The sequence below is a fragment of the Opisthorchis viverrini genome (assembly GCF_000715545.1).
Source record: "Opisthorchis viverrini unplaced genomic scaffold opera_v5_27, whole genome shotgun sequence".
NCBI lineage: Eukaryota > Metazoa > Platyhelminthes > Trematoda > Opisthorchiida > Opisthorchiidae > Opisthorchis > Opisthorchis viverrini.
Genome location: NW_008751682.1, coordinates 2,810,731 through 2,827,307, shown reverse-complemented (window position 1 = coordinate 2,827,307; position 16,577 = coordinate 2,810,731). Strand labels below are relative to the sequence as shown.

At 42.9% G+C, this 16,577-nt stretch overlaps 1 protein-coding gene across 1 annotated transcript in view; it reads right to left on the bottom strand.

The window, feature by feature from the left end:
- Nucleotides 1–14,931: 14,931 nt before the first annotated feature.
- T265_12960 (hypothetical protein) overlaps nt 14,932–16,577 on the bottom strand; it is a gene marked incomplete at both ends in the record, with an annotated part of 19,971 nt that continues 18,325 nt past the window's right edge. The window contains one exon of the mRNA XM_009166449.1: nt 14,932–15,303. Within this exon, the coding sequence (XP_009164713.1) occupies nt 14,932–15,234 (303 nt within the window). The remainder of the gene's footprint in view (nt 15,304–16,577) is intronic.

Sequence of the window (16,577 nt, the reverse complement as noted above, 5' to 3'; positions counted from 1 at the left end):
TCCAGGAAAGTTCAGGAAGGCATGTTCAAAGAGAAGATGGATATTCAGTTTTTGTAAACAAGATGCATATGTGAGTTTTGCTCCCCTGTCCAATAGTCTGTAACTGTTCAGTTAGCGTTTTCTAATAAATGACTCCGCAACGGAGGCCTTCTTCCTTTTACCGCAAAGCTATATTCGTCCATCGACTATTCCCGCCGGTTTGGAGCAAACATTGGAAGTGCTGATCAATTGGCCTCACTACGCTTGTCGAATAATTCGACTAAATTGGAAGAAAGTTGGCGGAATGACATCTATACAATGAATTTGATGTCCGCCATTTTAAAATTAACCAGTATTAAATTAGGACCAGATAACTTTGGCACGTAATTATACTCGGTGTATTACGTCCGGATATGAATCGGAATGTACTCCCATTTGACGGTGAGACCAGAGTTGAAATACATCAAGATCACGAGCAGATTTGATAATTTGCAACAAGATACATCAGATCCTATTTCCTCGTGGTTTTTGGCTCAAACCGTAACAGCGATTCCTAATTTCCAGGTGACGCGGAATTTAGCCAGGAACATAAGAAAATGGTGCAAACTAAATGTTTGCCGGGTCTTTGAAGTTTCACCGAAACTGTCGGGAACCGAGTTCTCTCGGTAACTATTGATTTCCTCGAGTTCCGAGTGACGGCGAGAGTAGACGGAAGGTTTTCGAACGACCTCACTCCTAACACGTTACATCGAAGTGACGAGTGGATAAACATACAAGTCAGTATTAGAAGCTTAAAAAACCCTAAAACTATCGAACAGCATGCTCTGTACAAGTGAATCACCCGGACCGAGGTACGCGCGACGTCATTTGGAAGCAGTAAGGTGAAGTGGAAACACTGATGTTGCTGTCTTTGATGATGATGATGATTTGGAAGCTAGGATCAATCGTACCGCCCGAACAACACAACGTGAATCCATTCTTAACCTTCCCCAGACGATCAGCGACAACCACTTTTGCAAACGATTGTCAGGTGACCTCAAATAATTGATCAAATCGAACGCACTTGGGATGAACGCTGGTGGGCAGACATAGAAGAACACCCAGATGTCGACAATTCAGCCTGGTGTTATCGAGTTTAAAAGTGGTCGTCTAGTTCATTAAAGTCCACTACAAAGTGCAACTTACCCACCTTAGTGTTGGTTACGCAAACGCATAGAGCATTTCGGATCCTTGCTAAAACGTAGGTTTACCACTCAGGATATTCTAATCGGAATCAAACAAAAACAATGTAAAGAATCAGCAGGTACAATAGACCTTTTAAAACGCTATCTTATTGGTTTTAGCATAAAATGGACGGCATCTGGGTGATCCTCAGAAATGTGGTCAGGTTCCACTGGGGGCAGCATCGGAAGACCACTGTATATGGTTCGTTCTCCCCTGTCTTATTTCGAGGAATTATTTTTCAGTCCGACTGGAAACGTATAGGTAAGCAAAACGACTTAGTTCCTGTTTTATCTCGGAATGATCAATGCACCATAAATGCACTAATGGAACCCGACGTTTTGACCAGGAATGTGGAGCGAAGCGAAACATGGAACGCATCAGTATCCGACGCAGCAAGGTTTTTTTTGGGTGAACAAGACGGAAATTCGATGATGAAGGATGACAAACGAAACTTACTCATATTCCGTGACAGCCAGCTGATTCCATATAGGATGCAATTGATCCGCTGCTATACGCTCATTGAATGGTAATTCCTCAGATCCCGTGTTGAAATTCAGCCACAAGGTGCTCTGGTTAGCAAAGATACGAATAGAAGATTGAAGAAACATGAAAACAGTCTGAGTGGAAATTCTCAGTGTCATACCAGTACACCAGTACACATAAGTAGTAGTTTAAACTTCACTATCCACTGAAAAAAGCACAACGATCAATCATATCTTGATGTTCACATGGAGATGTGCTGCATTTTCGAAAAATAAGTGAAAAATTCTCTAGTCATGTATCTTCCTGAACCTTTGCAAGAAAGTCTGCTTCCACTTTGTTCCACCAGTGTGGAATAAAGTGGTCTTTAGGGAGCATAACAACCAACGTGGGGACCAAGTTCGAGGAGCTAGTAAAACGGCGCCCTCACAGCGGCACACTGCAGCCCCATATACAATCAATGACCTGTACAAAGCTGTTCTAGATTAGAAGCAGCCCAGCAGCTATCAGGCCAATGAGTTTGATCTTTTCCAGCAAAGGTTTTTTTTGAGGGCTAACCCTGCAATGAAGTTTCCGATAGAACGAAAACCCCAAAAGCAGGATAACATATGGAAGCAACGTCGAGAGTGGCATAGCTTGGGTAAGTGATCATATACTATGAAGGTCGTGATATTAAAATACTAGCCCAAGCGTCATATAATCACTAGATTGCAGTCTCTGTAAGTAAATACTCCTGTTTTTTGAGCACCAACCAAGCCCGGTCTTTGTATCCAGCTAGGTACACGTTAATCAAGTTTCTGTTTCTCGAAGGTGAGTGGAGTCATATACCATTGAACTTTTGACCAGCTTGTATGCCAGATATTCAACTTCCACTCCAAAGGAATCGATCCGAATCCCCTCGGAATTCAGGAAATTCTTATTGGATCCCAGGAAAGACGAGACAACTGTGCAATACATCTCGTTCTTACGTGCAAAGTACAATTAGGGTCGACAAGCGAAGAATTCCTCACTACCGTAGAAATGCCAGACAAACTTTTAGGATAGAAGACTGATCAAGAAGAGTATCCTGATAGATCCAGGTGGTTGTGAAATCACGGGTCATACTAGTGAAGAAGAATGCATGGTTCGAATGAACGGCCGACATAATAATCCCTCATATTCAACAAACTTTTAGGATAGAAGACTGAACAAGAAGAGTATCCTGATAGATCCAGGTGGCTGTGTAATCACGGGTCATACTAGTGAAGAAGAATCCCATGGTTCGAATGAACGTCCGACATAATGATCCCTCATACTCTGGCTTTAGTATCCCAGTGGCTACAAACACTGTACGGCAAGTACGCGGTTCTTACAGCTGGTGATGATGATGATGATGATGATGATGATGATGATGATGATGATGATGATGATGATGATGATGATGATGATGATGATGATGATGATGATGATGATGGTCGAATGGCAGTTCTTCACCGAACAGTGCCACGGCAATAGTATTCAAAAAAACATGACCTGAAAAGCACAAAACGAAGACTCACCTGCCAGAGTGTTGTGTTCAATTCGAGGTCAAACAAATATTGCTCATTATCTGCAGTGGGATAGAAATTAGGAATTCACAGTACTATTGGAGAGTAGAATAGTTTTAGCCTTGTTCTCACGGGAATGACTAAAATATTCCTACCAAATGGGGATGGATATATAATGTTGTCCCTTGATGGCTACGTAGTTGCGACTACAAACAGGAAAGAGTTCCTCTGAGTTGTTTATCACATGTTTTCGATTCGAAAACTAGGTCAGCCTACAGGATGTCTTGGGCTTCAGTACTGTTTTAGCCGCGCTAGTACAAGTCAGTTGCTCTCCTCTCCTCTAACCAGACCACAGGTTCAGTGGCTGCGCAGAAATGCGTGGAGCAAAGCACCCTCCTGCACCCCGATGCTCTCAGGGGGATGCTGAAAGCAATTCTAATCATCGACAATTATCTCTATCCGATTCTGCTTCATGTTTTTGGCTTCATGTCCACTTGAATAAATTTCTAGATCATTCTAGCGAGGTGTCGTATGTGTACATTCTCGGACGGTCTATTGAAACATATAACAGAACGCTTGGCCGGTTTAACATATGCAGGACTAGCCCAAGTTAAATATGCTTTCCTAATAAGGTAGAGTATTTGACCCGTTACTGGCCATCAAGCAACCCCAGCCAAGTTTGTGAACTAGAAACGGGTGATTGTATGACATCCCAATCATTACTATTCTTTTCAATAGTTCTAGAAATGGAAGAATCACATCACAGTTGACAAGAAGGTTGTTGTTAAGTGGCTTCTTTTTGTATTGATTTATTTCGGTGGCAATCAGGCTTCATGAACTTCAAGTCACGTGGCCCAGTCCATATGTGATTTTGTCGCGTAGCGCCTGTACAAGTGAACTTCGGATAAAAACCAACTCTGCTTAATGATCGTAAATCCTATCATCAGGTGTCTGTGGTGGAGTTTTGGCTGCATTCAGAAGGTTCTAGCAATGTTTAGCTGGCTATTCAGTCGTTCAATAAATGGGATAGATTCTGTCGTAATTCCTTCCTACAGGAGCATATAGTGCTCGACGTTTCATCCCAAAAATACTCATGGACAAAGTAGTTCCTATTCTGATGAGTAAGATGGGACCTACAGGTAAGAAGTGCTCAGAATCAAAGTATTTTCATTCTTCCAGATAAATTCAGTCGGATTAAAAGCCTTTGGACAGAACTACTAAGCGAGTGAGTAAGTTTGTTGATTAGAAACGTCATCTACATATAACAAACAGTGTAACTCTTATTCCGGTCAGTAAGTGATGTGACACATATGACAGCGTACAGAATGAGTTCACGCCAAAACTTTGTTGACCGTCTCCTACGACTGAATGAGTTCACGCCAAAACTTTGTTGACCTTTCTAAAATGTCTAAATAAATCGGAGCATCAAAATGCTTCCGAGGAAACAACGCACCGTCTCCTACGACCACGTGTGCCGGCAGATGACCGTCTGACCGTCAGTCACTGGAGTTTTACCATTGCATGGAGCGCTTTCTGGAACAGTCGTTGCCAAAAGTTTAACTGAAATCACCTGAGCCCCTGAGAACAAGACTAGGTTTGACAGTAAAATACTTAATATTTTATGAAGGAAACTACTCACAAGGCTGCTGAAAACTCTTCGACAGCCCACGACCGGTTTCGCCCTTCTTGGGGCCCATCAGGTAGGTGCAGTCCCCAATTGTCCATCAACCTTATGATCTACTTGAACCCAAATTGCACTGCTTTCGAGAAATTCACTCCTTTGCAAATCAATTTGGTTCTCACGAGAAACCAACTGAATTCCCTCGTTTATGATATCCCACAACTGAATGTGCTGCACACAGGCGCGATATCTCGAATATAGTGTCAACTGAATCAGGAGGCGGCCTGTGTGCAGCACATTCACTCGTAGAATATCATAGACGAGAGATTCAGTTGAGTCTCTCGTGAAAACCTAATTGACTTGCTGTTTTACTTTTCCATTGAAACATTGATAAGTCCGATAGAGAGAACAGCAAAAGCGTTATTACAAAAACCTTGAGTGTCATCGCCATAGTACACTGTAGTACTCCCTTAATACCGAAATTCGTGAGAACGGCACCTCTGTCCACCGGTTACAACGTTAATTGGGCAAAAATTGAATTCGCTTACCTGTCGAAAAGAGTTCCAGTGATTGCACGCTTGCTCCACCCATGTCTGAAAGGTATTCCAACAAAATTTGCTCTATCTTGTCCTTCAAAACTTCAGTTCGAACCTGCAGAAAGTATGGCTCAGTTAGTACTCAATTAACTGTCTCATAATTCATAGAATGAGTCTGTTTCGTTTAGTGGATTCCCTTTTCTCACTAAGACAGGAAAAAGCCTAGTTGGCGATGTTGCGGAATATACGTAGTTCGAGTGCGTTATTCTGTTCGTAGAGTTTGGCAGTTGAATTGCCACCAATCGAGGTGGCATCGTCAGTGACTCAACCACGCACAGACAATCTCACCTCGACTGGTGATGAAACATTTACAGCCCAACCGCGAAGCTCGGCGAACAGACCAAGAAGCATAGTTGTAAGAAGTATGGTAAATTGTGGCAACCAAAACACTGGTAGCCGCGGACAGAGCAACAATATTCACATTAAAGTGAGCAGAAGGAATGGGAAATCACGTGTGAACTGCTATTAGTAAATATGAGCAAAATCTAGTACAGAGGAAAGCGGCCATCAAAGTAACACAAATTCCTTTAGACATACTTTACAAGCGAGGCAGTCTCTCTATTATTGGATAAGTGGAGCTTACCTTGTAAAGATCTTCGTTCACTTCCTTCTTCCTCAGGGGAGTGACTAGTGGGATCTTTGGGCACTCTGTGTTATGGGAATAAATAGAATAGGGATAATAACTAACTCTAAGCGCATCAAAGTGCAGATTTTCAACACTTACCATCCAGGTTAAATGGTCTAGCGTACTGTCATTGTCACCGACAATCTACGACATTCTCGTAATTGATCATGGTCGCTTTCATTTTCATCACCACCACCTGAAATGGTGGTGATGGCGTATACTACTGAGTAAAGGAGTGAGTAGTATCTGGTCAAGCAGTTTGATGTGCCATCTCTGCATCTGGTGTAAGGGTGCTTCGTAAAGTTCATCAACGTCAAACGTTGAGGCAACTTCCAGAAAAGCTCAGAAGGACGCTTGAAGATATCGAATTTTTCAACAAGTCTGAGAGATTTAAAGGAGTGAGTAGTATCTGGTCAAGCAGTTTGATGTGCCATCTCTGCATCTGGTGTAAGGGTGCTTCGTAAAGTTCATCAACGTCAAACGTTGAGGCAACTTCCAGAAAAGCTCAGAAGGACGCTTGAAGATATCGAATTTTTCAACAAGTCTGAGAGATTGTAAAAGCTTAATTCGTGTTAGTCAACCAGTGAAGCTTCCCTCTCTCTCAATCAGGAAGAATGAAATGTGTGGAATGTATGACCGGTAATGTGGATCGCCATACATTATTGGGCTCTGAGTGAAAATGCACATGTGCCATGCGGTGACCACTGTGCTGAGCTGTGCACCGCATCTCTCGAACATTTGCCAATTAGTCCAAAACAAGTAGAACCTGCAAACACACTACCATGGTAACTTATTCAATTTCAGGATCGGGAGTTGCATGTCAATTCATCTTTTGGAACTGAGTGGTCACAGTCGCGCCGAGCATTTACTTGCGAATTTCGTGAACTCACTCACGAACAGCGTATGGACGCGGTGTACTACAAAACCGTGATAGTTACAAATTAAGCCGATAACTGGGTGTCCTCTCTTGAACTATCCACATATTCGGAGTTTTCTGAACCAGTTCTATTATCCAGTCGCTGTTGGGTGTACTTTTTTGAAGAACATCACAACTGTGAGGGGAATTACTCGTAGAGTTGGTCGTAGTGGGATATGAAAATTCTCGGAAAAGGATTCAAAAACTGTCACATCTGCTTCCTGATCCCATAGTTAGTTTTAGACTTTCATGGCCTCCGACTTTTGAATCAACAAAGCCATCTCTCTTAACCATTTGTCACTCTCATGCAAGCGCCTCGAAATCTACTTTAAACCACTTTGGAACCCCCATCCTTATTATTGCAAGTGGTTTTTTTGTAAACTTATAAACCTTGTATAACTCGCCGGACCGTGGACCTTTCGATATGGATGCCAGGTCACTGCAGCCTGAAAACCTGAGCATACGATAACGATGGTTTTTAGAATACACAGCACATACCATCTGGTGATGCTTTTGGTTCGATGGACCTTGTGATGTCCAGTCAACTCTCTGCTCAAAAACCTTAAAAATCGTTGTTTTTCTCGCATTCTACGGTATCTGTAGCTGTGGAGACACATCACTACAAGAGACCGAACACTGTCTTTTCCCAAGTGGGCCGCTCTTTGGAAGGACCTGTGTCAACAGCATTAAAATTCCTTTTCTAGTAAACCCTTCATAAAACACAATAATGAAAAGACACAATAGTATTCACGAGAATAACCATCCTACTTCCTCTATGAAAGAACTAAATAGGTACCACACTGTGGTGTCAGCAGGCGCTCCCACGTCTCACTACCCTTTGATACGACTTGCCATTTCCAAATGTATTTCGCCGTAGATACCACCTGTCGAACTCTTTTACCTGCTTACCACCAATTCGGTAGTCATAACCAGCCTCACCTTCTGCTGCAAACGAAAGTGACTCCTGCTCCGTCACCCGTCATCAGGTCATCATAATCATCATCATCATCAGCTGTAAGAACGGTGGTTCTGGCTGCAGCGGTATCTTTCATCGATAGCTCGGGGATGTGGGCACACAGCTGCGCATTGAAGGCAGTAGCTCATATAACTGTTGATGCATGAATACAATGTTATCAGTGAACTTTTAATTGGAAGATTGGGAAGGAAGTCGTCTATTGAAGGCAATAGCTTGGATGCCCGAGCTCCACCGAGGGGACGACTGGGCCATGTGTCCCGTCCCCGGATCCCCATCCGGGGAGACGGCTATGACCAGCGCAGCTGAGTTTGCTGGTAATGGCTATCACATCTCACTGCCAAGTCATTGTTTGACCTACCGTGGCTCGTTTCTACCCTTCAAGTGATTGTGCGAAAAGAGCCCTTCGAGGAATTTGGTCGACTGGTAGATGGAGCACGTGACCAAGCCAGCGCAATCTGTGGAGTGGGGAGTGAGCATTAGGTCTATCGCTCAAGGATACCACTCCTAAGATGCGACAACGCCTCTCACATAAAAGGCTTCTAAAAACATATGCCATGTTCTGCGAAGGTTAAAAGTCGTTATATGCAATGTCTGGCGCACCTTTTCACTTCGGCTACTGCGTATGGTTTCTCTTGATGGCTTCACTTGATTGTCAAATTACCTACTTGTCAAATTTCTTGGTAGCACGGTCGCTGTCTGATTCACTTGGACCTATGAAACATCCAGTGGTAGAGAACCAGCCGCGACGTGGTAGAACATCTAACTAACAGAATAAGTGGAAACTTTACAGATCACTTCAGATAAGCCTCCTCGACCGCTACCGTATCACAACACAAGGCAAAATGCAAGGTTGACGGAATCAGATGAGGAGAATAGAATTTCAGAATTCCACGTGACCAGGCAGTGCACGCTAAGGCAAATTGATCATGTGTCTGAGATCGGCCTGGAGACCCACCATTACTTCTGAGTAAAGCCTGTTTAACGGCTCCGCCCACACACTTTAAGCCATCAAACCAGATGATGAGGGGTAATCATATTTTTTGAGCTGCACAATATAAAATTATCGTCAGACCCCGTTTGTGGGCAAGACGTGAGAAATTCAAGCATACTTAATAACGCCTACACATTGCAGTCGGAAGCACGTTTGTCGTTTCTTCTTCGATTTGTCACCTTCAGGTTCTAGTGCAATGAACTCATGACTATTTACATGAAGGAAACTACTTACAACGTTGCTGAAAACACTTCGACCTTGTGAGTAGTTTCCCTCATGAAAATATACTGCAATATCTCGATTATCGTGCCAACTGAAACTTGAGGCGGCTTGTGTGAAGCACTTTCAGTTGTAGAATACCATAAACGAGAGATTCATTTGAGTCTCTCGTGAAAACCAAATTGATTTGTAAATGAGCGTATTTCTCGAGGCTATTTACTTTACTCCGGTGCCCCGCCCAGCACATGCAGCATCGTTCACATTTTTCGGGATAGAATTAGGTGGAAGGATGAGGGTAATTCGTCAGGCAGCTGCAGTCATTCCATTGTATGAAAATTTGTACAGAAATTTCGTTTGCTGACACTCTGAACCAAGTTTTGGCTCATTTGCAAAACGGAGAAGTGAGTCTAAGGCCTTGTAACAACAATGGCTGAAAACCTTCGTGGTAAAGAAACTCAAGTTGCACAAACACGAAGAAGACAAGAGAGCAATACCGTCAACTTTATTCCTGCCGAGTAGCTTTGGTAAGCAGATGTGCAGTTGGATCCTCATTTGATAGAAACAGTCTGCACCTGACGAAAGGATTGGTGGATGGAATATCAAGCGGTGTGTCTCCAAGTGTCCCACAGCCTTTTCCGACTTGACAGTAAGAAGGCATGAAAACACTATAAAAATGTATATATATATACATATATATATGTAAGCAAGGAAATTTGCTTATGCTTTCGGATGCGAACGACGTTGGTTGAAATGCCATCAATGACGTGCTTTTCTGTAGATGGTGGCTACAGGAAAATAACTTCTTTTCAAAGGAATGTATTATGGCTTGAGTTTTGGATCTAGAATGAATTTTTCTGTCCGAGAGAGTTAGGCAAGGCAAGTAAAGTCCGAATCATCAGGTTAGCTATAGCCGTTGCACAACGAAGGTCGAATAGAAAGAAATTATCAGCAACTTGACTGCGACAGGTCTCATTCTAATCCAAGAGACTGTGGCCATGTGCGTAGTCAAGTCTCACATCATTTATAATCCAATTTTTGGTTATGAGGATGGAATTTCCGAGGAAATAGTAGGCTCTGGCTACCTGGATTATTCAGCACATAGCAAAAATTACCTGTTTTGAATCAACTGGAAAAAGTTTGGAACCGACTGAGAAGTCATCGGCTTGGCAAACAATCGGCAGTTTTTTTATTTGTGCAACGCTTCGTTTTTGACATAAAAGCTTCATCAGTCCAGGTGAGTAGGTCATCAAGTTGGCCAGGTTTTAAGGCAGACAGAGAGCCAATCGCTAAGACGTCTTCATACTAGTGCACTAGATCAGTATTGGGTGTCAACTGACGGCTGCTGTGCTGGATTTTTCGGTGAGGGGTTTTGAATACCAGTCAAGGAGCTGGCTAGTTTGTGGGGTAGGAACCTAGTCCGTCCACTGTCAGTCTCACCGGAACATCTGGTTTATGGATTTCCGGTGGGTCTTAAGGCTGTGATTGGAATGCACTTTTAGGGGTACAATCGATACCTTGGCCTAGATGATCTATCAATGGATTGTCAAGCCCACAGAAACCAACGAAATTTACGAGTGGCGCCCGTTGTGAATCAATGATTGAAGCACCCTGAAGTGGAAGATTAAGGAACCAGACCCGATCGGAACTAGTTTTGAACTCCACCAAACCATGAACACAATATTTCGGCAGCCACACCAACTTGCAAGAGCCGTTAATTGACACCCAACACTGATCTAGTGTGCTTGTATGAAGACGTCTTAGCGATTGTCTGCCTTAAAATCTGGCCAGCTTGGTGACCTGCTCACTTGGACTGATGAAACTTTTGTGTCAAAAACGGAACGTTGCCCAAATAAAAATACCACCGATTGTTTACCAAGTCCTTCTGAAACGAAGAATTTACCCGTTGGAAGATAGATTTCTCAAGACTGTTATCTTCAGTGAACTAAAGTAGACAACTCATTCATGAATACCAACAAACATCTGCGTTCTTTATTGCCTTCAGGCCAGGAACTAACTCCGTTTTTTCGTCAGGAGTCAGAACCTCATGGTTTGAAAAAAATGTCTGTCATTTTGTTCATATAAATGAGGATGTGGTTGATAAAACCCACTTGAGAATAATGTTGACGAACAGAACAACGTAGACAATGTTAGATGAGTTCACAACCTCCTGCTTTCACGACGACTACCCTTCGCAAACGCTGCGCAAAATCACTAGAACTCCACATTCCCATCGCCTGCTGTGAGATCTTTTCCAGGCTGAAATTAGTACAGTCAGCTTTCCTATTGTGACACAGTGTTCTCAGAATAAAAAGGAAAGCATGGAATAGCAACAGTAGGTCTTACATCGTTCATCAACGCTTTTGACGGTTGAAGAATAAGTGCTTCAGTGTTCTCATCCACTTGATAGCCAAAACGACCAATAGGTCTAAAGGGTTGAGAATTTCACAAGATATTGCAGGTTAGGGGTTGCTGATTATGGAAGGGTAAAACTGGTTCACACTGCCGAAGATATAAAACAAACTGGTACTTTTCAAAAGATGAGAGACACTCTGTTCCGCATAGACGACGATTTGCAATAGGTAGTCTACTTTTCAGCCTGGTGAGATCGACAGCTGAAGTGTGAAAACCTTACTGCTTGGAAGGTGGAAGTTGTATGCTCAGAAAGGACAATGTAACATGAGTCTTCATCCGAGATACCGTTCCCAGCCAGCCATAGGTGGTTATTGGTCCGAATTCCTCTTGAGGATAAGCGATTATAGACTTCCCAGTGAAGTGAACTCAGATAGATGTCAGTTCTTAAGGGTAATAAAACTGAAGATAGCTTGTAAATCTGCCAAATATTTGAATGTAATTTAGAGGGGGAAAGTAAAAAATGATAAGGTTGTTTGTGAAATCCATGGGTATCCAGTTTTTCCATGATTGTGTCTAAATTGCAGTTTATTAGCCTACGAAAAATTCGGCTAGCAAGACGTTCTACAGGGTTCAAGAGGAGAATGCAACAAGGATTCTCATTTACCTCATTCTATAACGATTTGATTTCACTCTTCTAATCTAATAGAAAATATTAGGGAGCTGACTTAATTCATATAAGGATACACAAGACAATTTTGAAGTCTAGCCTATTTCAAAAACTGCCTTCGACGAATTCGCTTCTGTCTACATTCGGCGGAATCTCTTGTCTGGTGTTCACCTTAGCTTTCACTAGATTATGTGTTGCTTACTGGATAAAAATGTCTGGGTTTTTTTTTACTCATTTGCGGTTTTGACGAGCGACACATTTGGAACATCATAAACCAGAGATTCAGCTGGGTTCCAAGTGAGTCTCCCGTCAAAACCATATTTGTATGCAGATAAGTGTATAAGTGGAATTTCGTGCATTGGGGCTCAAGCAGAACGTGAAGTTGGTGGAAACTGGGGTAGTGCGCTCACCTGATGAACCCCAAGAAGGATGAAACCAATCGTAGTCTGCCGAGGAGTTTTTCAGCAGCTTTATGAGTAGTATATTACGTCAATGTTTGGTCTTGGTTGTAAGTGCCTATACCTTTTCATCTTGGTAGTTAGGTGTTCAGACCGGCTTTCATCCAGCTCTCCAAAGCAATAACTCCCTGCCAGCACACAAGTTGGGTTGTATACGATAAGAACTTCACTACTTCGTTTGAGCTTCGTAGTCGATATATCACTGAGCGAACTATGCTTACGTTTGAAGCACAGCGGTTTTACTTGCTCAATGAATCCGACGATAACATGGAAGGAATGCATCTCTCCAGGTGTTCCCCAGAACCCGTCTGATCGTGTCCGTCAAATGAATAGTATCGTGAATTAGTGTTCTGACAACCCGGACTCGAACCCCAGGAGCACCTTTAAGTTGTCTAGTGATGATCGTCCCACTAATAGTTTGGCTCGTTGCTTTAGAAAAAACGTTAGTTGCTACATCGTACATAAACTGACAGTCAGATAGCACCCGGCCATCAAGAGACCCCTATTTTGGTCAATATTTCGGATCCGAGTAGCAGCACATAGAAGTACCATATTTGACGACCACCCTATAGAAACGGTATTTCAGTAGTAGAGAGACACGCTCCCTTATCGAGAAGAATTCGATTGAGATAAGTGGAACGGTATACATTGATGTCATTCTTCTCCATCCATCTTTATGGGACTAGCCTCACTCTCCGACACCCACAGACTTTCACAAAACGAAGCCTCTGTTGCAACTCATGCAAGTCACGTAAGCCCATTTCCGTCTCCTACGCCGCCATGACGTACGAGCCCATGATTTCCTTGTCGTCCACTGACTACTAACATCCTCAAGTGTGCAACACTTTTTGTCGCCCAATTAATTCTTAAAACTTTCAGTAAATATGGTCCAGTAAGTTGCGTGACTAAGCTACCGAATTTCCCTGGAGCCTATTTATCCTTATTTCCATCTCGCCTGAGTGTGCAGTCTGTTTGATAGGCAGCACATCAGGTAAGATGACCTGAAACCAGTGTGGAAATGTAAATCGTTTTCTTATGCATGAGTCCACGTTTGGATAAGGGTGCATTTACTGCCACAACCCATGCGCCAGAACGATTTACGTATTTCGGCAAATCTGTGACCACATCAACCTCGTTTGAGCAGTCGAGTACCCGCTTTTGACACTTTTATTCTAGTTAGTTCAATTCAAGTGCCGAACTGAACCTTCATGTCTACTGTGCCCTATAAGCAGTATTTCTCCTCAGTTATCCAGGATTCGATCATTGGTCGGATGACATAAGAGGCTTTCATGTTACTGGCACATTCAGACACACACCAGCTTTATCAAACAAAACAAATGATGAGTATACATTTGACCTCCAACTACTTGCGTGGTTTACAAAGCGTGTGCTGCTAGTTGAACAGCATACGAGGACTCTCAAATCACATAGAGATCTACCAGACGTTTGTTCACCACCTCTATTTACTTACTGCTTTCGTGGGGTTCATACACACTTCACAAAGCATCAGATTACTACTTTAGGCATGTTCTTACCAAAATGGATATCGTTTTGAAGTGAATTGTTCTGGTGAGATTTGTTACCTGACTTCTTAGTTTACCGTAGGTCGTGTGCTCATTTTTCAAATCCTTGAGGGAAAATTTGACAACCTTTGATATGTGGGGCGACCTTTCTTCGATTTCTGATTTTACTTGACAATTTAAAGACTTACATGTCAGTCCGAGACTGTCCACCTAAATACATCGTTCCAATCCATTAAACAGCTGATCTTTGGTACTTCAGGTATTACTTATTCTGAAGCTGAGCAAGTTGTCCGCATACACCTTGAGCAGGGTGCAAGAAAAGCATTCATCATCATATTATTATTATTATTATCCTCATCATCATCATCATCATCATCATCATCTCGTCATCATAGCCACTCTGAATCGGGAATGGAAAATAGCACTCTCTTGTTTGTTGATCAGGTGGCTGTTGATCTGTTCGCCGAGCTCGGCAATTGGCCTGCAAACGTTTCGTCACCATACGAGGAGACATCATCAGTGCGCATTTGAGTCTTCGGCAAACAATAGTTCGGCATACGCAAAACATGTCCCAACCAACGCAGCTTCTGGTGCTGGACACATTCTTCAATGGAATTACCCGCTGCACAACCGAAAACGCGCCTTCTGACTACTTCATTACGGATTCGCCGACACCAACCCACAGGAGAACACAGTGACGAAAAGATTTCAGAGATCATGGGTGCGGGGACTTACGTTGAACTTACCTGTGAAGTCGTACTTCAAGTCCAACTTACCTAAGTTGGTGGAACGATCCTTCTCCGACATACCATTGTCTTCTGTAGTGCTCGGAATGAGTATCTCCGTGTCTCTTGATGAGCCAGCATGACAGTGCTATGCTTTCGTGGAGGTTTCCCGGCCAAATGTGATAGACTTGTTCTGTACTGCTGAAGTCCATGTCAAAGGGTGGGACAATCTGTCCGCGTGGAGTTTCAAATTGCCCCAAACCCAAGGGTAACGGTTCGACTGAAGGCAAATCTTTTGCTGGGTTGACATAAAGGATACTGCTCCAGTATATGTACGCAACCAGTTTGTAGTACATTACCACGGAACCGAAGGTGTCGAGTTGCGCAAAGATAGCACCTTGTGAGAAAGATACACTCGTCCTTGTCTGAAGAGACAAGTGGAAGTAATCGATTGAAAATTGTCACTTTCAAACCGGTAATTGTTGATAATCGAATACAATAAGAAGAAGATATTCTGTCAAAGATATGTTTGATGCGACAACGCGTGCTTTTCTGCTCACTTTGACCGTCATACAGTTCATGCTGTCCTTAGAAAACAATATCTGCAGTTTCTATTCTGTCCCTTAACACAAACAGTTGCAGTTTGGTTCATTATAGAATCCGGTAGAAACAAGGGTTTCGCGTCTAACACAATGAAACATAAAACGGGACATTCTGTCGTCACAACCAAGACATGGGATTAAACTGTCGGAGATTGTAAAGGTAGATATAGTGTTGAAACAGGTTTGTTAGCCCTTTAAAATGCTGAGTCAATGACATGTGTGAAGTACCCTCCCGGTATTAATGTGACATGAAGCAACTGTCTTTGGTGTCCAAATGGTAAAGAACTATTCCTGTAAGTGGAAGGTCAGCGATTTGAGTCCAATCCCGGTCTCGTCTTTTCTTTCATATTGCGTCCACTAGGGTGGCTTTGTATTCTCAAAAACATACAATTTAGGGCCAGCGAACTTTGCCCATGGAATTCAAGATTCCCATAGGCCGTAATGTGTAAAATTCTTTCAGCCAGTTCACCAGTGAGAATCACAAAAAACCAAGCGAATCTGAGTGAACTCCGTGGAAAGTCAACATCGACTGCGGCCATTGACTGAGTACATCCTCATACGGAGAGACTAGCCAGCGCAGTTTCGAAATTGTCACCGACGGATCCTGGGATTCGTTTCCCTCAGAAGCACACAGGAACGTCAAGGGTGGACAAACCTGAGTCTCTCAGACAGTTACGCTTGTCGGGACTTACGTGATGCACCAATAAGGTCACTTTAGTTACTGCAAACGATAGGTCTGGTAAGCAGACACATGATACTGATGAAACCATCCATTCTTTTTGCCAAACTTCTTTCCTGCTCCACGTAAGATCAATTCCCTGTGGACATCGACTCTGGTAATGCCAGTCTTGCATCTCAGTAGTTGATTAAAGGCGCACATCCAACTCTTCGCGCCCGCTTCCTTTGTTTTTAACTCGACCATTCGTGCTCGAATCTTCAAGCAAATCGGTAGACAAGTTCATCTTTTAGGAACTCTTCATACTTCCATCTTGGTAACCAAGTTTGTGACACTTTTGTTTTCTAGATGTTATCGCTCATGAAATTCAGACGATTTCTATTTGCGGCAATGCCGCTAGTGTAGCTCTTAGTTCCCCAAC